This window comes from Myotis yumanensis, unplaced genomic scaffold (assembly GCF_028538775.1).
Source record: "Myotis yumanensis isolate MYYU_CA2020_CCGP unplaced genomic scaffold, mMyoYum1.0.hap1 SCAF_14, whole genome shotgun sequence".
In the NCBI taxonomy this organism is placed as follows: Eukaryota; Metazoa; Chordata; class Mammalia; order Chiroptera; family Vespertilionidae; genus Myotis; species Myotis yumanensis.
In genome coordinates, this window is record NW_027223765.1 from 39945662 (window position 1) to 39971039 (window position 25378).

The following is a 25378-nucleotide window of genomic DNA, read 5'->3' on the forward strand; positions in this document are numbered from 1 at the left end:
ACTAATAAAATTTGATAGGTCATTAAATGAGACCCAGATACTAAGAAGCTGATACTTTTCCTGGCTGGTGTGGCTCAGTTGGCTGAGTGCCTTCCTACACACCAAGAGGTCACAGATTCATTTCCCAGTTTGGGCACAAGTCCAGGTTGTGGGCTCGATCCCTAGGAGATAGCCCATCAATGTTTCTATCTCTCTCTCCCTCTCCCTTCTCTCTCTAAAATCAATAAAAAATATTTTTTAAAAAAGAAACTGATAATTTTGCTAGATGTGATAATGACTTGACCCTTGAACGCTAATTTGAACTTTGAGGATCCATTACAGATGAACTTTTTTCAATAAACATATAGTGAGCCTCCTGTATCTGTAGGGTTTCGAATCCACAGATTCAATTAACCCTGTATTAACACACTGTATGCGGGAAACGTATTTATATAAATATGTTAAAAACAGTATTTTTTATCCTGGGATGGGAATCTGCATATGAGGGCTCACGTAAGTTACATGGGAATTTTAGGCACATACCCTTAAATCCCCAAGTTGTTTAAGGGTCAGCTGTATCTGTATATTTCAGAGATGTCTACTAAACTATGTAGAAATTAAATGACATGATTGGATTTTCTTTTAAATTAGTTAGAACCAAAGAGGAATATAGGAAATAAGTATAATACAATCTTTTAAAAAAAAATGTTTTTATTGATTTCAGAGAGGAGGGGAGGGGGAAAGAGATAGAAACATCAATGATGAGAGGGAATCACTGATTGGCTGTCTCCTGCAAGCCCCACACTGGGGATCAAGCCTGCAATCTGGGCATTTGTCCAGACTGGGAATCAAACCATGACCACCTGATTCTCAGATCAATGCTCAATCACTGAGCCATGCCAGCTGGGCAATACAATCTTGATAATGCTGAGCAACAGGTATAGCATACAGAATTTCATTATACCATTCTTTATATTTGTTTATGTTTGAAATTTTTCGTAATATAATATAGAGAAATGAAAAGGTAACATGTTAAAATCTCCCTTCCCCAAAGTTAAAGAAACACATGTATTTTTATATATTTAGCCACTGTTAAATTATCTATTTATTGGTTGATCAAATTTTAGTGTCCTAACTCAACTTATAGAATTATTTGTAGTTTTTTTTCATTTTTTTACTTGTTGATTTTAGAGAGAGGGAGGGAATGGGGGAAGAGAGAGGGAAGGAGGAAAGGAGGAGAGAGAGAGAAAGAGAGAGAGAGAGAGAGAGAGAGAGAGAGAGAGAGAGAGAGAGAAAGAGAGAAAGAGAGAGAAACCTGGATTTGTTTCATTTATTTATGCATTCATTGGTTGATTCTCTATGTGCCCTGACTGGGGATCAAATCTGCAACCTTGGTGTATCGAGTCAATGTTCTAATCAGCTGAGCTACCTGGTCGGGGCCAGTTCTAGTTTTAAAAGACACTGTGTCCCTAAAAAGTAGAAAAAAGTATTTCATTTCTGCAAACCTTTTTTGTGTTTTTACAATTCCATGAAAAGACAAATAACTTAACCAGAAAAAAATCATCACCAAAGCGATTGTAAAATTCAGTGTACAGTCATTTCATTTAAAAAGTAGAATATTTCCCTATTCAGCAAATATGGCTCTAAAAAAATATGACAATACCACTATCATTTTTTGGTATTTACTTCATTAATTATAAGTTTTAATAAAGCAGAAATGTCTTGCTTAGCCCAATGGTAGTAATTATTTGAGTTATTCTTTTCCTTCAAAGTTTTTAGTACCATCCACACACCACATTCAAGACAGCTAAGTTAACTTATAGTACAGTGACTGGACATCCCTACCCTCTCAAATTCTGTTTAGTAGAAGTTGCTGGGATTCATTTTTAATTCTAGTAATCAGCAAACATACAAAAACCAAAATTTGCCACTACACTCTTTCAGGCATCATTTATAGAAAAAAAATACCTATTCTGACTAACATTTACAAAATATCTACCACATTCAAGAAAGTAAACACCACTGACATATTCTATTCCCAAATGCTTTCCACAGTTTAACAACTTAAAATATGGAAGTGAATGCTTGAGAGGAAGAAAGAAACTCTATGCTGGAGTGCAAGTTCAAATGCATTCACCATTTATTAAGTACTAGTGGCCCGATGCATGAAATTCGTGCACATTAAAAGGGGATTAATTAGAGGAAATATTTTAATATTGCTATTTGCCCTTTCTCTATAATAGAAGTGTCAGAGATGAAAGAAAATTAGTAAAATGTATATGAAAATCTTCCTCCTGTCAGAGTCTGGACTGCACCACGGGACTAGAGTCAAGTCCCCGCCCACCCATGTGTGCCTCAAAATCGAGTGAGACCCAGACCCGACCAGCCCCCGCCCCCCGATTGGGCTAGATCCAGACCCGGCCTGTCCCACCCTTGTCAAGGCCTGCCGGGCAGGGGACACAGCCTCAGGTCCCCTGGCCCAGTGCCGAGGTGGGGGGCACGGCCTGAGGTCCCCCAGCCTGAGCCGGGGAAGGGGGGGAGAGCCATGAGGTACCCCATCAAGCCCCACCAGGTGGGGGATGTGGCCTGAGATGCCTTGTCAAGCCTCACCATGCAGGGGGCGTGGCCTGAGGTCACCTGTCAAGCCCCACTGGGAAAGGGGCACAGCCTTAGGTCCCCTGTCAAGCCCTGCTGGGTGGGGGGCACGGCCTGAGGTTCCCTGGCCCGGGGTGAAAGGAGCAGCCTGAGGTCCCCCAGCCCAGCACTGGTGTGGGGGGTGCACCTTGAGGTCCCGTCAAGCCCCGCCATGTAGGGGGCATGGCCTGAGGTCCCCCGTCAAGCCCCACTGGGCAGGGGGCACGGTCTGAGGTCCCTCAGCCTGGTGCTGGGGTCGGAGGCACAGGCTGAGGTCCCCGGCCTGGTGCCAGGGTGGGGGCACAGCCTGAGGTCCCCCGGCCCAACACTGGGGTGGGAGGCACACCTTGAGGTCTCCCGTCAAGCCCCGCTGGGTGGGGGGCATGGCCTGTGGTCCCCCAGCCTGGTCCTGGGCCGGGGGTGTGACCTAAGGTTCCCTAGCATGGCATCGGGGCAGGGGGCACAGCCTGAGGTCCCCTGTCAAGCCCTTCCAGGTGGGGGGCGTGGCCTGGTCTCCTGTCAAGCCCCATGGGGGTGGGGGGACACAACCTCAGGTCCCTGCTGATTGTTCGTTAAGGCTCGTTACAGGAACTCAGCCTCCGCTGTGGGTGCAGCCATCTTGTGTTACAGAAATCCCGCCTCCGCTGTGGGCGCCACCATCTTTGTGGCAGAGTGACGGTCAATTTGCATACCCATGCTTTATTACAGGGGTCCTCAAACTTTTAAAACAGGGGGCCAGTTCACTGTCCCTCAGACCATTGGAGGACTGGACTATAGTTTAAAAAAAAAACTATGAACAAATTCCTGTGCACACTGCACATATCTTATTTTGAAGTAAAAAAACAAAACGGGAACAAATACAATATTTGTATTTGCATGTGGCCCGCGGGCCATAGTTTGAGGACCCCTGCTTTATTGTATAGGATTTTTCAGCAAATCAGTAATCTATCCTTGATAGACTAAATGGAATAACAAACTGTGAGGTTGCCTTACTTAGCTTGAGTTTGGGAGAAGCCATGTCATCATCATCAGGCAGTGGTCCCAGCTCTTTTCTTTTATCTTTGAGTAACTTTTCCAGGATGTGCGCATCGTTGTACACCTATATTCCATAAATATATTTACAATTATTTTCTAAAATACTTACTAATAAAGTAGAATACATATCCATAAAGAAGTTTTAAAAATACAGGTTAGAATAGTTTGGAACTAAAGAAATAAAGCTTGAGATCACCATCAAATCACATCTCTGTGCAGTGGGCTTAGGCTTTAATTGATTTGTTAACATGTTAACACCGGTGACTGACACTATACTTTCCACCTGGACTCGTCAGTCACTGGTGAATCCAGCATATTGGTGAAATCGGATATCGTGGGCTAAACAGAAAGGAAGACCAAAGACCAAACAGGCTTGGCGCTTAACGTGTTAAGCTTTCCAGGTGATTTTAATGTGCACACATGCATGCTAACGTTTGAGAACTACTATACTAGAATCATTGCAAGTGACTACAGAAGTTTTAAAACATATTTACGTATGTTTGTTCCTTCATAAATCTTTTTCACTGGACCCTCAAAGTAGCAGACTTAGCTCAATGAAAATTAAAAATTAAAAATATCTAATAGTTGAACGGAATATCTCAAACCAAATCCCAGGTTAAATGGGATTTAGCATCAGTCTGAGTTCACAGTCTGGAATCTGATCTGTGAAAAGCAACAATCACTGCTTAAGTGCTCTCTGAAGAATGATTGACTGAAGGGTAGTATATGTAGCCGAGAACAAGGTCACATCCCTAATGGCCCCCCACTACCTCTACAGAGAGGCTCTGTCCTCCCTATCTGCTGCCAGAGCAGAGGGACTTAGGGAATGTGACATTTTCCTTGGCTATTCTTAAGGGTAGTTTTTTTCTCTATCAGTGGCAGACATGGCACATTAGCCATTGGTACTGAGGATAGTGTAAACCCTTATAACCAAGTACCATTTCTTTGCTCACAAGCATCCTACTTTATTTTATATTCAAATGTAAAAGCAGAAAAAACAAAAAAATGATTTGAAAATGTTTATTTATTTCTGGGAGATTTAAAGTAGATAAAAGAAGTTAAAAAAGATATCTGTACCCCATCCATGTTAACTACAGCATTATTTACAATAGGCAAGAAATAGAAACAACCTAAGTGTATATCTATGGATAAATGGATAAAGAAAATGTGGTGTACACACACACACACACACAGAGGAATACTATTCTTGCCATTTGTGACATCATGGATAGGCTTTGAGGGCATTATACTAAGTGAAATAAGTCAGACAGAGAAAGACAAATACTGTATAATTTCACTTATATGTGGAATCTAGAAAACAAAATAAACGAACAAACAAAACAAACTCATAGATACAAAAACAGATTGATGGTTGCCAGAGGTGAGGGTGGGCAAAATGGGTCAACAGTTACAAACTTCCAGGTATTAAATAAGTAAGTCCTGGGGATGTGATGCACAGCATGGTAAATAAAGTTAATAATGTTGTATTGCATAGTGATAACTGTTAGATTTATTATGATGATCATTTTGCAATACATATAAATATCAAATCACTATGCTGCATACCTGAAACTAATACAATGTTACTAATACCTCAATAAAAAAATGAAAGTAGCCCAGCTGGCATGGCTTGTTGACCTATGAACCAGGAGGTCACAGTTCAATTCCTGGTCAGGTCACATGCCCAGGTTGCAGGCTCTGTGCAGGAGGCAGCCAATCAATGATTCTCTCTCATCACTGATGTTTCTATCTGTCTCTCTCCTTTCCTCTCTGAAATAAAAAAAATATATATAAAAAAATAAAAATAAAGTACATAAGGACGTAAAGTAGAAAAAATATCAAAGAGAGAAGAATATATGTTAACTACACTGATAAAAAACTGAAAATCAAGAAATTTCATAACAAAATCAATCATTTATAGGTGCATTAATAGGACTATTCTCATTCTTACATAATCATAACATTTAATGAACTATCCTTGAAAAAGTATGGCTACTGAGGATAGTAATGATAATAATAATGAAAGATTTTAATGCCATTGGCTTTGAGTGCTTATTTGAACAGCAGACACAGTGCTACATGCTCTGTATACACTATCTCATATAAATCCTGCAACAACCCTAATGCATGTACTACTATTATCCCCAACTGACAGATGAGAAAAGATAAGAGGTTTAGAAAAGATGTTAGTTACACAGGGACTGGCAGAGCAGAATTCAAATCTAGGCTGTTAGATTACAGAGTATGAACTTTTATAATGCCCTGCCTCCCATTTTAAATAATTAAGAAAGACAAAGTATTAAGCTAGTCACTGAGAAGAATAACCTAAGTTAGGCCTGGTCTCTAAAAATCCATTATTTTATGAGTGCAAAAGAAAATGTGTCACCCTAGCTGGTTTGGCTCAGTGGATAGAGCGTTGGCCTGTGGACTGAAGCAGCGGTTGCCAACCTTTCGGACCTCATGAGCCACCAGTGGTCTGTGGACCACCGGTTGGCGACCGCTGGATTGAAGGGTCCCGGGTTTGATTCCAGTCAAGGGCATATGCCCGGATTGTGGGCTGGATTGCCAGTGTGGGGCATGTAGGAGACAGCTGATTAGATTCTCTCTCATCATTGATGTTTCTATCTCTCTCTCCCTCTCCCTTTCTCTCTGAAATAAGTAAAAATATATTTTAAAGAGAAAGAAAGAAAGGACAAAAGAAAGAAAGAAAATGTGTCTTAGCTACACTGATAAAAAACTGATTCCTCATATGTCCTTACCTGGGAGCCCTCCTCATTATAGTGTCTGGCATTCCGGAACATCAACTTCATGTCTTCCATCATCCCCTCTTCCCCTGCATATTTGTCATTGCGGATGTTATGCTCAATTATTTTCAAGTCCATTGGCTCCAAAATGATTTTATAATAATCAGGATAGTCCTTTTTGGATGGTTTAACCATAAATAGATCACAAAGTCTTCTGCCTGAACCTGGTTCACGAGCTTCAAGAACAACATTGAATAAGATTTTCATTCGCTGCTTTCTTATGTTCTTTTTACTGTTGAAAAGGGAGGCAGAAAAGGGGAAAATGAGAAATTCAGGTTTTTTTATACAAGGATGTACATGAAATGAAATTAGTTAATCTTGCAGGTGCTTCATAATGATTATAATTTGTTGATTATGTATGCCACAAACACAGTACTAGTAAACATGCTGGAAGCTACAAGCAAGTATAAGGAAAATTTCCCAAATCATTAAAACGTAGTGACTATGGCAGGAGCAGCCAATGAACACCAGACAAACCTGTTTAGAATATTTATGAAATGCAATTTTTGAAAAAAGATCTTGTCTGACAGCCAAAAAAACCACAAATCTTATTATCAATTGAAATGTTTTTTTTTGTTTTTAAGAATACAGCAAAAGTGAAATAAAACTACTGATTCCGTACTATTAACAGTCCTCACTTAAAAAACAAAACACAAATGCACACACAAAAGTGTTCTATCTCTTAAGACAACCACTCTGAACACCTGCATATCCTAATTACCAGAAAACAAAGTGAGTCTGTCTGCCAGGTTAGTGTTTATATAGTAGATACAAGTCTCTCTTGCATTTACCCTGTCAGGGTCAGTCCCTGCTTCCTTCCTCCATTAGCATTATTCCATAATGCCAACCCAGTGCAAAGAATAAATAGTCTGTGTCACCAGAAATCTTGAAGGAATGAAAACTGACTTTGAAGCCAATAGGAGGCCCTTGGAGAAAGACTGGCACCTTGCTTGGTCACGTGGTTCATGGCAGTCTTTCCAGGTAAGGAAGGAAGGTTGCTTTCCTGAGAGATGGCAAGGAACCTCAAGACATTTTGGAAACCTCAAGAATGTGAGGAATTCACCCAAGTCTATAGGTATTGCAGTCAAACCCGATGGCAACTAGGTGGCTCAGCTTCTTTGCCCTAAAAGGCTCATTAAAGCTCAATCAATCATTCCGGCAAAGCAGATTTTTAAAAAGCCTATACAATCTATTGCTATTCTTGTTATGTTTATGCAAACAATCAGGCCAAACTGAAACTGGACATAATATAGTAAATAAATAGGTCTCTAATAAAAATGAGGGTGATTTTAGGGGGAAAAATTGTACTTCAAATAGACTCTAATAAACAGTTGTGAATGTTAGACACGAATTCAATTAGTTATCTCCAAAGTTTTATTTTTCACCTATGAATTAAACTGGATCCTGAATTTTTCTAATGTTTGTAAATATTTGGCTACAAACTTCCAAACTAATGTTTTATTTTTCTCCCATCCTTTTACTTGGAATTATTACAAGTAAAACTTTTTCCTTCCACTGGACCATTTGTCATAACTCTTGTCATTCCAACTTTTGCCCCAATAATACTATGTTTTGTAACACAGTTTGTCTACACCAGGTTACAAGCCTTACTCGTCCTCAGGGATCTTTAGACACCACTGCCACCTCCTTCTGTGCCTAGCCTTCACAGTTCCGGACAGACAGCAAGATTCTCTTGGCTCTGAAGAAAAACATCACCCCCCTTTCAGCAGGAAGCTGCTACAGAAGAGACCCTGCACTCCTTTTCTCTGAAAGATTTCAGAGCCAAGATCCTTGAGAGGGTGATGCTGTAGGCAGTTAGACAGACATGAGCAGAGCAAGGACGATGGGCCAAGTACAGAAGGTCACCAGGATGGAAAGCCCCAGGTATCCAGCAATGGACAATCAACTGTAAGGTGGGACCTTACCTCCAGGGTGACTTTTCCCTCCCTAACATATCACTGGTCATGCAGCTTGGACCCCCTGACCATTTCTCCCTAGAGATAACATCTAGGCCCCCGTTAAAATAGTATTTCAGTCCCAGGCCCAGATAAACAACAAAACCAGCCAAGGCCGACATCAGGACTAGCTGCATTGAATAATCTCCTATCCCCCCCTGCCCTGGTGCTGGCCAATCAGTGGAGACCACAATCCTGAATGGATACACCTGGAAAACCACTAAATATTCTATTGAGACCTTACTCTGGGACCTCCCCTAAAATTTCCATCCTTAACCCTTAGGATGGAAGACCCAGTGCACTCTTCTTCCTGGGAAGATGCCCGTGCCTTTCCCTTTATCCCTTTTCCTCTTCCCTCTACCACCTCACCACCCCCCCCCCCCTTACCATTAGCTTCCCCACTCCCAAGCTCCAAGAGCCCTTTCTTTGCTTGCTAAGCCCATTTCTTCTAGGAATTACTTTTTCTACCTCTGTGATTTAGCAAATAAATGTTCCCTTACCAAAAAAAAAAAAAGAAAAGAAAAGAAAAAAAAAGTCTGTACTTCATTTGAGCTCTTGAGTAAATTTTCATCCTTGAGTGTGAATCCCTGTCTTGTTCTCCAAATTCCCCCAATGAAATATGATACTAAGGAACTGAAGTGAGTGGTATGGAACAAAGTACAAGGGATCATAGATTAGAACCTGAGTAAAAAGAGGCCCGTAAGATCATATGGGCTAGTCGCTGAGGAAACTGGTTCAAAGAGGCTAAATGTCCTGCCCAAGGTGAGTAATTCAATGAATTGTCAGAAGAGATGATCTCCCAATATGATTTCTGGCCCAATGTATGTCTTCAGCACACTGATAAAGAAATTCTAGCCAGACTCAAACCCGCAGTCTCAAAGAACAGGAATATAGGAAATAAAAAGAAATGATGTATGACTTAATTTCTATTCAACAGAAACTAAAATCCTATAATGTGGTACTTAGAGATAAATAGTTTTTATCTGTTCCCTATCTTATAAATGAAAGGAAATTCATTCTTGAAGCAAACTATGTGGCTGAGTGGGTCTCCAAGTCTAGTTCTCTGATCACTCACTGTATTGCTGGGTCATGAAGAAGCCAAAGGCCAGATATTTTCTCTCCAAGGTTCAAAGTATGCTTAAAAGAAAGAAAGAAAAGAAACAAAACTCAAAGAATAATTAACAGATATGAAGAGAAATATTCATCCTTAAACACCAAGGGTCATGGATTCGATTCCCACTCAAGGGCACATACTCAGGTTATAGGTTAGATCTGATGGCTGGTCAGGGTGTGTGCAGTAGGCAACCAATTGATGTCTCTCTCTCACATCAATGTTTCTCTCTCCCCTCCCACCTTCTCTAAAAATCAAGGGGAAAAATACCCTTGGATGAGGATTAACAAAACAAAACAAAAAGTAAAATGCCTCAGAAATGCATATCTCCTAGCATCATGGAGCTATTAGGTGAGAAAATGGATTCCCATTTCCAATGGCTGGGATCATCCCAGAAGCTGTGTATACAGACTGCTCATTTCCCTTGGTGGCCCCCTTGATCATTCCTGCCATTTCCTCCTATCATTATTTTTGTGTCTCTACGTCAAATAAGTGATTGTTATGTGAGGACAATCTAGAACAGTGGTTCTCAACCTGTGGGTCGCGACCCCTTTGGGGGTCGAACGACCCTTTCACAGGGGTCGCCTAAGACCCTCAGAAAACACATATATAATTACATATTGTTTTTGTGATTAATCACTATGCTTTAATTATGTTCAATTTGTAACAATGGAATTGGGGGTTACCACAACATGAGGAACTGTATTAAAGGATTGTGGCATTAGGAAGGTTGAGAACCACTGATCTAGAGTAGCAGTCACCAACCGGTGGTCCACGGTGGTCTATTAGGTCCAAAAGATTGGCAACTGCTGATCTAGAAGATGTTTCATCTACTGAAAATTATTTCTCCAAAGAGGCATCCTGGGGCAATGATGTAAGAGGAAGTGCTCTCTCAATCCAAGTCTTTAGCAAGTGAATAATGGAAAGGGAACTCGGGACAAAGCTCCAATACCACAGAGCTCCACATCTAGGGAGAAATTAAATCACAGATGACTTTAACCATCAGGAAACCCCAAAAGAAACATTTCAGAACCTAAATTTGATATCACAGAATACTTAAAACTACTAAAGTAAGATATGGTTTCTTTAGGTTTTACTTGTGGGTGAACTTCAAAAGAAAGACTTGAGAATTCTATTTTAAGAGCTTAAATGAGCTCTTCAATAATCAACTCAGAATGAAATCACTCCTCATTCCAGAAATACCAAGCACAACAATTCAATTGAGGCCCTTACCTAGACCAAAAGATCAGCTCTATTCACTTCCTAGTTCCAGTACAAGTACCATGAGGCTTTTCTGTACGAAGCTACAAATATTCTAATGTGAGTGAGTCTAGGGCAGAATTTTTATCAGACTTTTAAAGAGAAGGAAAGGCTTTTAACTAAATTTTAGGGGAAATACCAAAAAGTAAAAGAATGGCAAGTGGTCGGTTCTTTCTACTGCAATAACTGACACTAGGCAGTTTTGAATGGAACATACTAAAAATATTAAATCTAATTGTTTAAGAAACTGCTCTAGCCTGGTCAGTGTAGCTCAGTGGTTGAGTGTCAGCTCTTGAACCAGTAGGTCAAGGTTTGATTTCCTGTCAGGGCACATACTCAGGTTGTGGGCTCGATCACCAGTAAGGACAGTGTAGGAGGCAGCCAATCAATGATTCTTTCTCATCATTAATGTCTCTATCTCTCTCGTCCTCTCCCTTCCTCTCTCTGAAATAAATAAAAACATATTTTTTTTTAAAAGAAAAGAAACTGTTCTAATAACTGAAATTTACTGTTTTAGGACATATATTACTAATAGCATCCTTTTTACATTTGTATCATTCATGCTTTAAGAGAGATGTGTAACTAGTTTCCATCCTCAAAGGCAAGCAAACTTTTTTTTTAAAAAATATATTTTATTGATTTTTTACAGAGAGGAAGGGAGAGAGATAGAGAGTTAGAAACATCGATGAGAGAGAAACATCGATCAGCTGCCTCCTGCACATCTCCCACTGGAGATGTGCCCGCAACCCAGGTACATGCCCTTGACCGGAATCGAACCTGGGACCCTTCAGTCCGCAGGCCGACGCTCTATCCACTGAGCCAAACCGGTTTTGGCAAAGCAAACTTTTTAAATCAGAGTCCGTCAGGATCTTTTCTGAACAAATCCATTTTTGTTATTTTGTTTACATTTTTCCAAATCCTTAAATTGCCTTTGAGACTGAGAACAACTTGGCCCATTAGTTTTAATCTGGCTGTCAGAAAATGCAGAGCTAAATTTATATTCTTTTATAATAAACTGTATTAGACTAGGTAACTAGTACATCTGCTTTATGTTTTTCCAATATGGATGCCAAACTTTGATTATATCCATGACTTTTTTTTTTGTAATTTATTTTTTTAATTGATTTTTTAGAGAGAGGAAGGGAGAGAGATAGAGAGCCAGAAACATCGATGAGAGAGAAACATCGATCAGCTGCCTCCTGCACATCTCCCACTGGGGATGTGCCCGCAACCCAGGTACATGCCCTTGACCGGAATTGAACCTGGGACCTTTCAGTACATAGGCCGATGCTCTATCCACTGAGCCAAACCGGTTTTGGCCTATCCATGACTTTTGAAAGTAAGTTTAAATACTTTTTGAAATGAAACTATATTATAAAAAGACAACGATCACACTCCCTATTTAATATTTTCTGGTTACTGTTTTCAATGTTATTTTGCTTTTCAGATTCTTTTTAGAACCCCTCTATGCATCTTACTACTCTCCTTTCTCAGACCATTAACTGCAGTTTATTTACTTTTCCCCATTTTGGGAAAGGTGCATAAATTAAATCCCAGACCTGGCCTACTCATTCTTCTTCTCATCTTTACCAGTACTTTTGAACATAAAGTAAAATACATCTTAAGGGAGTTCAAAACCAGGATTGTTTATCATTGTGCACTTAAGGAGATGCCAATTCAGACCACAGACATTGTTATAACAAACATAGAATTCTAGAATTTTATAAGAGACTAGAGGCCCAGTGCATGAAAATTCATGCACTGGGTGGGGTTCTCTCAGCTGGGCCTGCGCCCTCTCACAGTCTGGGAGTCCTCAGGGGATGTCCTATGGGGAGTGGGCCTAAGCGGCAGTCTGGCCTCCCTCTGTGGGAGGTGACTAGATGGGCTGATCAGGAGATGGTGCAGGGCACATACTTCGTCCCCCCATCTCCTCCCCCTGCCACCACTGGTCACTGTCCCCCCAGCCCCCCAACTACAATTCCCTCCCTCTGCCCTCTGGCACATGCCTTGGCTGGCCTGGCACTGCCTGCTCACTGGCCCCACCCCCCACCAACTGTTTGTTCTCTTCAGTAGATTTGCATATTATGCTTTTATTAAATAGGATGGGCTATAAAGGGTCCTGTGCTAAAAATCAGTTTACTACAGCAATTTCCCAACAAATGAAAGTCAAGCGTCTTAAGAAATGGGTGCCTTTTCTAAATTGCACAAAGATCATGAGCTGACAGAGGCTCCATTCTGAATCCCTGATTTTCCAGAATAACTGCCACCCTCCTCCTCCTGACCCCCACACCAGCCAGAAGTAATGGAATTACTATCATTTTTTGCTTCTCTTAGTTTATCACCAAGTTTTCTTGTGTGTGTTTTTTAAAAATATATTTCATTGATTTTTTACAGAGAGGAAGGGAGAGGGAGATTTAGAAACACTGATGAGAGAGAAACATCAATTCAGCTGCCTCCTGCACAATCCCTACTGGGGATGTGCCTGCAACCAAGGTATATGCCCTTGACTGGAATCGAACCTGGGACCCTTCAGTCCGCAGGTCGACGCTCTATCCACTGAGCCAAACCAGTTAGGGCTAAAATATTTTTATTGATTTGAGAGGACGGGAAAGGGAGAGATAAAAACATCAATGATGAGAATCACTGATTGACTGCATCCTGCATGCCCCCTCCTGGGGATCAAGCCCACAACTGGGGCATGTGCCCGAATCGAACCCAGGACCCTTTGGTACACAGGCTGATGCTCTATCCACTGAACCAAACCAGCCAGGTCATCACCAAGTTTTAAAGGCCCTCCATAGCCCTTCTAGATCTGATCTTTCAGTTTTTCATGCCAGTGTTAGTCCTAACCCTCATACCTTGTGGCTGACCACTTTCTCAAATGTCCTTAATTATTATTCCTCTGAAGTTATTATTTATTATTATACTAGAGGCCCAATGCACAAAATTCGTGCAAGGGGCTCGGCCCTCACAGCCCCTCGCAGCCTCGGCCGGCCCTCACAGCCCTGGCTTTGTCTGGAATGTCGTCCAGATGGTCGATCGGCTGTTTGGTCTAATTAGCATATTAGCTCTTTATTATATAGGATGTATTTGCATACACATACACATCCTATTTATAGTTATAGCTAACACTTGTACCATGTGTCAGAGACTGCACTAAGGACCATATATACATTCTCATTTAATCCTACAACTTTGACATATACATTTTCATTTAACCCTACAACTTTGACAACCAGGTACAATTATTATCTCAATGTTGCAGATGTAAAAACAGGATTAGAGAGTCAAGAGAATACCTAAGGTCATAAAGTGAGTATTCAGTACTGAGAATTGAATGAGCTGATAATCACCAGGCTGCTTTTATCATGCTCTTCCCTTTCCCAAGTTAATGCTTATTAATAGCTTCTCTAATCAAAGTCCACACTGTTCACAGGCTTCAAGGTAGCCCAGCATTTAATTCACTGGCCCTAGAGCTTCAGTGGTGCTTACTGTTAAGCTAAGTAAATCTAAAGGTTCTTTCTTTTATAAGGCTTGCTATATTTCATCTCCAAGTCTTCAAGAAATAAAAACCTTTCATTCATCTTTTCTAATGTGTTTTCCCAGACTAGTAACATCTGACTAAAAACAAAATGAAATCCACTGATTTCAAATCTTGATGTCAACAGAAACTACTTCTAGAAAATAATCACGGCTACCTTTTCTGAGTACTTTTTGTATCCAAGCTCAAACATAATAACCAACCAGGTCCACTCAGTAATCATATATAGGTATTATCATCAACTCCTTGTTTGAAAGAGTAAATTGAAATGAGGCTCATATCAGAGCTCATAAGAAAAACTGGGATTTGAACCTAGGCAGTCAGGCTCTAGAATCTGGGGTTACAATACTACTCCTTGATGTCCCACATTTCTATTTCTACTACTACTTAGAGCTGTGCCATACACTATGAGTGATATAAAAGAAATACAGCCTGGTTGACATGGCTCAGTGGCTGAGCGTCTACCTACGAATCAGGAGGTCACAGTTCGATTCCCGGTCAGGGCTCATTCCTGAACTGCGGATCGATCCCCAGTGTGGGGTGTGCAGGAGGCAGCCAATCAATGATTCTCTCTAATCACTGATGTTTCTGTTTCTCACCCCCTCTCCCTTCCTCTAGGAAATCAATAAAAATAAAATTAAAAAATAAATACAATCTATGGTCTTTTAAAAAAATACTGAGAAAACTTTTCTTAAGGAAAATATTAGGAAGATTTTGTAGGATGGACTACCCATGGTGGCAACATACAGATAAGTTTAGAATACTAACTTAAACATGGTAGGGAAATCAGATTTCTTAAAGCTATTTGGGCAATCATGAAACATTTCCATACAACTACACAACTGTGTATCTTATGTAATTATTTTAGTATAATCTTCCCACACAATTTCATTTGTTTTCAACCTGTCTGTTTTCCTGACTTAATAAATTCCTGACAGGTACAGGTGATGACTAAATGTTCTCCTTTATGACCTGTAAGAACAGAGTCTGGTGTTCTGCAAGCAATTGACACTCCATGAATGCCAGATAGCAAAGATAAAAATAAAAGCATCACACAATGATTACTAGGACTATAGACTATAACATGGCAACTCATAGGCTGTTTTAAAAATCACAAGTAACATGCAAAATAATGGATGCTTTTAAATAAATAAAACATGGACAAGATCAGAGACTAAGAAAATGTGTTCATGCTCAAGAAGCACTAATCCAATGGTAGGTGTCAACACAGACCATCATCACTTGGACTGTCAACACTGATTTTAATCCCTCCACCATCCCCAATAGGTAAAGGGCATCCCTGAAAGGGAATTAGCACCTGCTAGTTTCTGGATGCTGGCAATGCCATCATAAACTTACCCTCTACCTTTTGCTGCTGAAGCACAGCCACAATGACTGGTGAGAGGGCTTGTTGCCCCTGGCCAACCAAGCAACAAATTATGGCTACTGAACTTATCTAAGTTAACTAATCCTGACTTTCTTTTACTGACTGTACTTCTAAACTATACTGTTTTCTTTATTCATAAAATAAACTAGCACTCAAGTAAGAACCATTATTTCACATGCTTAAGACTTCACTTTGCACCTAAACAATACTACTGACCATGCCACAGCTTACACTTTTAAAAATGTTTATTCATAAAAAAAGACTGCACACCTGGATAGCCTCCTGAGACCCAACATCTCACTGTCAAGAGTGTTCCTGGGAAAGCAGAAACAAACATTAAATGTGAAGAGAAAATAAGCAACATCAGAGGGTCATGTATAAACCAAATGTGGTTGAGAAAAAAGGATTTATTCAATCCAAAAGACAAAGGATATAAGAACACTTGGGACATTTCAACATGGAAGACAGCAGGTAGATTTTTGGGTAGAGGGCTGAGGGAGAAGAATGCACTCCCACAATGAAGAGAACACATCACATTAACTTTTCTCAGACTCATGAATATTAAAAAATAAGGCAAAGATAGAATCATACTTGGAAAACGTGGCCCTGACTTCCCTGGACAAGCTTTACTTAAATTCCTAGGCTACTGTGTTTGCCTGAATTTTGGAGAAGTCTACTTTTTATTCCCAAATCCTCTTAACATAACTATCTTCTAAATTAGTAAGCCTTTTGGAAGGCACAATAATTACATTATTTTCTTTGTCAGAGTCTAAAGTATAGGACCTCTTTCAACTTCTTAACATCCACTCATGCCTATTATTTCATAACCGGGTAGGTTCTTTTACTGCTTTAGCTATGATTTATATTTGTTCTTCACTTATTTCTGTTTTTCACAAAACACTTTCCAGGAAATCTGTTCATACAGGGACTTCTGATTTGAAGTGGAATTTTATTATTTCAAGAATGTAATGCTCAGTTTTCTTTTTACAGCAGGTTTTAGAGTAATATCTTTCATTTAATCAACTTGGGTTGTCCCACAAAGTACATGCCAGAGATATAGGTAATTTTTAAGTATCTGGCCTGGGCTAATGCATCAGTGGAACTGTATTTGTATTTGTGTGTGTGTGTGTGTGTGTGTGTGTGTGTTTAAACACTTAACTAGTTTACAATCTCTCTTTTCATTCAGTGTTGGCACTAAATGTACCATCACTTTTGCCTCCATTACCTTCTTTTGCCTGAGAAGTGTTTATCTTTGATTGGTGACTGATCTGGAAAACACAGGTGATGCTGTAGTAGAGTTATATAATTACACTCAAAGATGTTCTTGATTTGATGTCTCTGATCTGCTTTCACATTTTTCCTCCGTTGTCCCTGGTATAACAAGGAATTAAGAACTTGGAAGGATGAAAATCATAGGCCAGTAATGGAGGAGACTCACATCTCAGGGTACATCAATCAATTTAGTTACCATGGCATAGATTAGCAAAGTTATTTTCCAAGCTAAAAAAAGTTTTCCCAAATGCTATTTATAAGAGGGTAATATAGGACAGCTTCTCTTTCCTTAACCATTTTTTTTTTAAATCTTCTCATCTTAGTGGATCTATTAATGTATGAACAGAATTATATCAACAGTTACTAATGACTTCTTCATTCAGCGTTGAATGTGTCAAACCCTGCTATTAGTGATTAGCTTCTTCCTTATCTAAGGTATCCTCCTTGGACTGACTGCTGCTAAAAAGATGGTGAGAGAGTTAAGGTTAAGGGGGAATACAGTGTTCCACAAAGATCAAGCCAGAGAAACTCCATGTGGGAGGCACAGACAGAAAGAGAAGGCCTTGCATGACTCGTTATAGAAGTCCAGCTCCAGAATCTCATAGTAAGGTCCCCTTCCATGAAACCCAGGAGAGAAAGAAAGGGCTAGGGAAGTTGAGAGAAAGGTTAGAATAAAAAGAAAGCCAAATATCTAACTTAACAGTTTATGGACTAAAAGAAGTTATGACTTAGAATTTTACAATCTGACATCTTTAAATGGCAAATAAAGATCAGATTAACAAGGAAAAACAAAGGGGCAATAGTAATGACTTACTTCACTGCAGTGATAGCACTAAAAATTTTGTAATTTACCCTGAAAAATTACCTAAATTAGATTTAAGTAGCACTATTAAAACAAAATAACGTGGATCACAAAAAGAACATGTTTCACCAACCTATATAAATAGTTGTCATTTTTATCTATATCATCTAAAAGCAATAGGTACTTGCACAAAAAATGCTAATTATATATAGTTTACAAATAAATTCTAAAAGAATACATGTTATAAAGTATTTAAAATCTTATAAGAGAATTCATATTTAATAGCTTAAAAAACATTTTTCTGTGCTCATCTAAGACGAAATAAATAGAAACTGAGAAGATGTCTTCAGTTATAAGAAAAGTATATATACCTTTTTCTTTTGGCACTACCAGTGTCAGAGGTGGCTGAAGAAATCATGCTGTCTCCATCCTCAATGTCATCTCTCCTGGCAAGCTCCTTCTTCTTTGCCTAAAACAGAGAAGATCCCGGGAGTCAAGCTCACTCTGCTGAGCACTCCTAGAATATATGAATATTAAAGAGCTAGCCATATCAGATTCACCCAGAGATACAACCACACATAGGATTCATAAAATTAAAGTCATTAAGCATTTTCAATAACCCAATTTAACAAAAGCCTGCATGATAAAAATGTAGGTTAGAAAATGGATCCAGAGGGTTTAAGAATCAACACTAGCTGAATTTAATACTAAAAAGGACACTGACTTGTTAAAAGCACTGAGACAAGTTAAGTTATAAAGGTACCCAGCTCTGGTGGCCATATTTAATTTACAAAAAGCCAACTCAAAGATGGCCTTTAGTACCCTCGACTTCTTAAGCAACAGTGTGGCTAAGAAGAAAATTTAATGTGAGAGGTGAAAGGAGATCTACTTTTCAACACATGCATTTTTAAAGACTTTCTGTCAAACACAACTGAAAGTCAAACCACAGTAGACTTAAGGAATACATATGAAGTACTGAAAAGGAAATACTTGAAATCCACAGCACTGATCATAGTGTTGACAATACAAAATGAAGATTCTTTGGGTTATCTAAAATTGCTTTTGCTGATACCTTGCTTTGGGATTCACTTTCCAAAAAGATTCTACCAAAAACTGACAAGTAGACAGTATTTTTATTTCATATTTATGCCTTTTGTCTCAAAACCCCCAAATGACCTGTAACCTCAGATACCCTTTCAAGGTGTGCTCTCAGAAAGGATCTAATAAACTCAGACTCTATACAATGATTATTTAGCCTTAAGATGCCCTTTCTCCTAGACCAAGATACCTCAAAAGAGACAAAGTCTAGAACCAAAGAAATAACACCTAACCCATAGAATATCACCTATGACTGGAGGGAAACTGTCTGAGACCCTAAACTTACTCCCCAGAGACAAATCCCTGCCTCTTCTACTCACAAAACTAACCCAGTTTAAACTATTATTTCTATTCTACATGGTCCTGATGATGCTAAAAAAAAAAATATTCAGCAGTACTTTTTGCTGAAATAAATGATGTGATCTTGCTGGAGGAAATCATACATCTTTAAAAAACATTCTCAAAATGTATAAAATTATTTCAGTTATACATGCAACAACTTAGCAAAACAAAGATATCATACCTGCATAACTTGCTGCAATTTTAGAACTCGCTTGTATATGGCTGAATTTGGAACATTATAGCGTTTGGCATTTTCAAACATTAAATTCAGATCACACTCCAAATGATCCAAAGTTTCATATTCTTGGTTCTTTAGCTTTGTTCTGTGGAAGACAAACAGATGGCTAGAATTTTCCATTATGAAAATTATAAAACATCCTTCCTCAAAATTCAGTGCAGAAATTCTGATAAGCACTGGATGGTATCTTTATTAGTTATACTGATTAGAGGTCTGAAAATGACATTTTCAAGATACAAAGTGAGGAGGCAAAAGTACCATTATATTTAGGCAAAATGACAATTTAAAAATCCAAAAGAATAAACTAGAACACTGTACGATGTAATCAGAGAACCTAGTAAGGTGTTCTATTACAAAGCAAATATACAGTAAAAATCCTAATGGGAAAATTCTGTTAGTGACTAACATGCAAACCCTAGAAAAATTAGGAAGGTTTAAATGACCTTAATGAAGAACCATGGCAATCTACTTATTTCTGAAAATCAGAGGCCATTCCAGTTCATGAAAGTTAAAGCAGAGAAAGTGCTGGCAATGCCATGAAGAAACATTTAGAATAACCTTTTTTTATCCCCCAGGAGTATTAAATATGGACAATGAAGATTGGTCTTAATATGGTAAACGAGACAGAAATATTCCAATACAAACATGTGCAACTAAAATTTGTTTTTAATTTACTTAAAAATCTTTAAGAATCCTGATATTTCTCTTAAACACTATGACTGTTACTAATACCAACTCTCATAAAGTCCCTGTACACTTTGTACCAAGTGAAGAGTCATGGTTTGCCTAACTCTATATATATGAATTTAGACAGGATAGACTTTTCAACCTTTTGATTATAGCACTTGTATGCTATTCATCAAAGTCACAAAAACAGTATTAAGAACGACAGTATGTGTAAATAGCTTCACAGAGTAACTGCATAAATTCCACACTTTCCTCTTGGAATGACATCATCCATTCTGCATGTAAAATTTTACTTAAAATTTACCAAAATCATATGCAGATCACATGTAGTACTTAAAAAATTATGAATGTTAGAGGACATCTCTGGGATGAAGCAAAAAACAACTAAGCACAAACTCAGCTATCAGTACCAGCTATGTAGCTAGTACCCAGAGTTTCAATTACAGTCTCAGACTTATTTCTGCCAACTCCAAGGATAATGTGCTGGGTATTCTCAACACCCACAAAGAACCGACAGAGAATCCAAGTTTGTAAATGGCAATCTATAATAAATCTGAAGTTATCAGAATGATGTTAACCAAGAATAGTGTGTCGAGGGGAGAACATAATGGAAAATAAAAGATGGAGCCACACTGTCTAGCTTCTGCCCACTCTTCCATTTTTTAAAAAATGTATTTTTATTGATTTCAGAGAGGGAGAGGGAGCGAGATAAAAACATCAATGATGAGAGAGAATCACCTACCGGCTGCCTCCCGCATGCACCCCCACTGGGGATCTAGCCCACAACGTGGGCATGTGCCCTGACTGGGAAGTGAACCGTGACCTCCTGGTTCATAGATAGGTGCTCAACCACTGAGCTGCACTAGCCAGGCCACTCCTATTTTTGTTGCTTTTGATGACACTCAACTATCTTCTTTCTGCCAACAAATCTTACTAGGACTGTGTTGTACAATATAGTGCCACTAGTCACATGTGGCTATTTAAATCAAAATTAAATAAAATTTAAAAGCTAGTTCCTTACTTAGTTCCACAGTCACATGTAACTAGTGGCCATCATACTGGACAGCACAGCTCTAGATTTCCCTTTTGGCTGTCGTAGAGCACAATGGAAGGTAGCCCAGCTCCTGTGAGGCACCAATCTTTCCTTGGAAAGAAGGCAACTTCGATATCCTAAAAGTTGATCCTTCAGAACCCTAGTATGCTACCATCTAGGCCTCAGCCACTTCTCTATCCCTCACACTCCCCTAGCTGTGTGCCAGATAAATACCAGAGTAAAGTTTAAAAAAAGGGAAAAGTTATTGCAGGTTATTGACTTGACACAGTAAGGTTTATATTAGAAAATTCTAACTTGAGAGAAAGTTGTAGGCAGGTGAATGAGCTGGCTACAGATGTGTCTTCTTCTGAACTAAATTAATTAGACTATTTGAATTAAAAAGACAACAACAGTGGGATAAAAGATAATAATGACAAAAACCATTCAATTAAAAGAGACTCTCTCAACACCTACAAGACCGTCACCATCTTTTCTAAGGTGAAGAGTATAAATGAGAAACTTCCAGGCTATTTTCTTATGAATGGCAGTCTTAATTTCCATGTTATTTTAAGGTCAAATTAGCTGATTTTCTATATTGTACTTGTGTACAAAACCTCCAAAGTTTGGATTAAGTAAAAACACCATGTATCTTTCTGATGAAATGATAAAAATAGAAGTCACAAAAGCAAAACCATAAAACATGCTTGTTTAAACAACCTTATTTCCTAGACTCCAGTGAATACAAGAATTTTAATTGCTACTATTTGGAAGGTTAATTATCTGCCATGAAAACATCATGTTAATACCAGCTTAATCTGACCCTGTCCAGTTAAGATATTTTACCTGCTTCGTGCCTCTATCTGGTTTTATTGCAAAACCTAACCTGCATGTGGAAGTTCTAAAACATCGCATTTTATAATTTACTTTCCTACTATTTCAAATGAAACTGTGGTGGTTGAAGTATTATCTGGCTGAATTCCCAATGATCACTTTAACACTGTCTAAACAAAAAAGGGAAATCAAGATGAACTATCTTTCAGTTATTGTTTCAGCTAATGATTTCTCTAAGAGCTGCCTAAACTTATTCTGAGGGGAGAGGGGTTCAACTATAGATATATACTTTAAATACAGATAAATTGTTGTAATTAAAATATCAATAGAAGGTATAGGGAAATTTATGTACTTTGTTCAGTTATAAGAAAATGAAGTTAAATTTTGAGCTGCATGACTTTTTTTTTTCTTTTAACATTTTTCTAATGTAATTGACCCTTGAACAACAACAGGTTTGAACTGTGCAGATCAACTTATATGCAGATTTTTTTCAATAAGTATACAGTTGGCCCTCCATAGCAGAGGTCTTCACATCCTCAGATTCAACCAAGGGCAGATCAAAAACAGTACTTCTTTGCTTGGGTGGGGGTGGGGGAGGCGGGCTAGAAGAGGTCAATGGGGGGGGAAAGGGGGGACATATGTAATACCATCAACAATAAATATTTTTTAAAGTACTTCTTTTGTTTTTTAAAAAAATATTATTCTTCAATTACAGTTGACATTTAATTTTTTTAAGTTTCAGGTGTAAGAATGCTAGTTAGATTTATTTATATAACAGTACTTATTTTTTAAAAAATTTTTTTATTGCTTAAAGCATTACAAAGGGTATTACATATGTGTCCTTTTTTTTCCCCACCCTTGACAATACCCCGGCTTCCCCTACCCCCCAGTGTCTTATGTTCATTGGTTATGCTCATATGCATGCATACAAGTCCTTCAGTTGATCTCTTACCCCCCTCCCTCCTGCCCCTCAACCCTCCCCGGCCTTCCCGCTGCAGTTTGACAATCTGTGTGAGGTGCATGACTTTTTATAATCTATAATCTGACACATAAAATGTCTAGCTGGAATACCTTTCATCAATTTGCATCTTGACTATTGCAGTACAAAGAATATCATTTGTATTTAATCAAATTTATTTATCAAAATAGGAGCAATATTCAAGCATACTCTAAACATATGAAAAACATTTTTACCTTTAATATACTTTTCCATTTAAGGAAGGAAGATATATGTGCAGCCCTGGCTGGTGTGTTCAGTGGTTAGAACATCGGCCCATGCACCAAAGAGGTGCAGGTTCGATTCCCAGTCAAGAGCACATACCTGGGTTGCAGGTTCAAACCCCAGCCCCAGGTTGGGGCACATGCAGGAGGCAAGTAATTGATGTGTCTCTCTCACATCGATGTATCTCTCTTTTTCTCCCTCCCTCCCTCCCACTCTCCCCCGCCTCTCTCTCATTCTTTCCTTCCCTCCCTTCCTCCCTCCACTCTCTAAATATCAATGGAAAAAATATCCTCAGGTGAGGATTAACAACAACAACAACAAAAAAGATTTATGTGCAGGCTCAACCACAAGAAAATAAATTTATACCAAGTGATGTAGAAGACATTTTACCTGATTTGTTGTAGTGATATGGGCATTTTAATTTGCTGATAATAATCAGGGTATTTTTTCTTTGAAGGCAAATGGAAAAAAGGTTCAGCTATTAGCTGCCCCTGGTTATTCCGACAGCTCCTAACTGTGTCATAAAGCTGATAAAAAGGATTTGAAGCATCCATAAATGAAGTAATGCTCTCTGCTTCCGACTCTCCTTCTTCATAACGTGCAGCTTGAAAGACAAAAAAATGTATTTATAAGGTAAAGAACCATACTTTGAAAAGTTCTTTTAACAACCTTCCAGGTTAAGCTATATGTTTGAGAATACTTATTTTAAAAGAATAAGCTCTACACTTCACTAAAGATGATGTTAGTAATTCTCAGTATAATTGTATGTTTACTTAGAGAAATGTTATATAGAAATAGAGTAGAATGTTACCTAGTAAATTTGCTATTTTTAAAAGGTTACAAAACAAATAAACAAAAGGTTAAAAGTAATTTATCTTTTAAAATGTGCCTTTTTCAGAGACTTCTTGCTCTGTATGTTTGGCCAAGAAAAGGAACAAGTAGTCTTTAATGGTTCTCAGAGCTGAAATGTAAAAGCTAAAACTGTAAGATTCTTAGATGAAAATGTAGATGTAAATCTTCCTGGCCATTGGCAACTACTTTTTTTTTCTTAATAGCTGAAGTGACTACATAATAATCCTTCTGTGACAACAGTACTACTTATTAGAAAAAAGGCAATAAATACTATTTTGAAACTTTGTAAATGGTGTGGTTTTCCCTCAATTTGTTATGTTACTATAAGGTTAATGAAGTTAACCAAATGTTAGAAGGAAACCTAAACATAAAACACGTGTCACTTTTATAATCAGCAAAAAAAGCTAATGAAAAGAGCAATTTTCTTTCAATTTTTATAAGACAAGGCTTAATTTAAATTTAAAAAATTTAATTCTGTAGATAAGTATCAAAAAATTAAATTCACTCTAATAAGTAGTTTACAGTAATTATGAAATTTTTAGAATTAGTACAAAATAACATACAGCTGGAAAAATCTGTTGTATCACACTTGATTATAAAATCAAAAAGATTGTATCACACTTGATTATAAAATCAAAAGATATGCCAGAATAACTTTATGAAACAAATTTTAGCTCTACAATAAAATTTATCTACAATAAAATAAAAAAATATTAAATCACACTTAGGAGACTGACAATGACATCAAATATCTCTCTACTAGAGGCCTGGTGCACGAGATGCACTGAGGGGGGGCTGGCAGGGGAGGAGGAGGGGCTTAGGGTTAGGGTAGCTCCTTACCAGCCATGAGCCCTGTTTCTGACTGGGCGGCACTCCCACTGTGTGAGCACACTGACCGCCAGAGGGCAGCCCCTGCGTTGAGAGTCTTCCGCCTGGTAGTCAGTGCACATCATATCGAACGGTTGTTCCACTGTTTGGGCGATTTGCATATTACTCTTTTATTATATGGGATAGCTGTTGTTTAGATTGCTATTTAGCCAACTGTATACTCTTAGATGCATTTTTAGTGCTCAATGTCCTCTGTTAGACTTGTTTAAATGGCAATTTACCATGCGCTTTGATTATAATTTACATCTATCTTTAAGCCATAAGCTATAGCTGAGAAAAAGTTTTAGCCTACTGAAACTGTTAAGTCAATAACCTGGAAAGCCTATACAATAAAAGTCTAATATGGTAAGTGTCCAACCGTTTGGTCAATTTATCAACCAGTCACTATGACGCGCACTGACCACCAG

At 38.5% G+C, this 25378-nt stretch overlaps 1 protein-coding gene across 14 annotated transcripts in view; it reads right to left on the reverse strand.

Moving 5' to 3' along the window:
* The window catches only part of PBRM1 (polybromo 1), a 131163-nt gene that overhangs the window by 70484 nt on the left and 35301 nt on the right, over positions 1-25378 (reverse strand). For 7 of the 14 annotated variants that reach the window (XM_070390714.1, XM_070390726.1, XM_070390721.1 and 4 more), the window contains 6 exons: positions 23622-23835; positions 19402-19543; positions 18152-18249; positions 15977-16021; positions 6408-6684; positions 3607-3712 (listed from right to left, as the gene is read on the reverse strand). In XM_070390714.1, the coding sequence (XP_070246815.1) occupies positions 3607-3712; positions 6408-6684; positions 15977-16021; positions 18152-18249; positions 19402-19543; positions 23622-23835 (882 nt within the window). The remainder of the gene's footprint in view (positions 1-3606; positions 3713-6407; positions 6685-15976; positions 16022-18151; positions 18250-19401; positions 19544-23621; positions 23836-25378) is intronic. The other 7 variants (XM_070390725.1, XM_070390724.1, XM_070390718.1 and 4 more) reach the window with 1 other exon arrangement.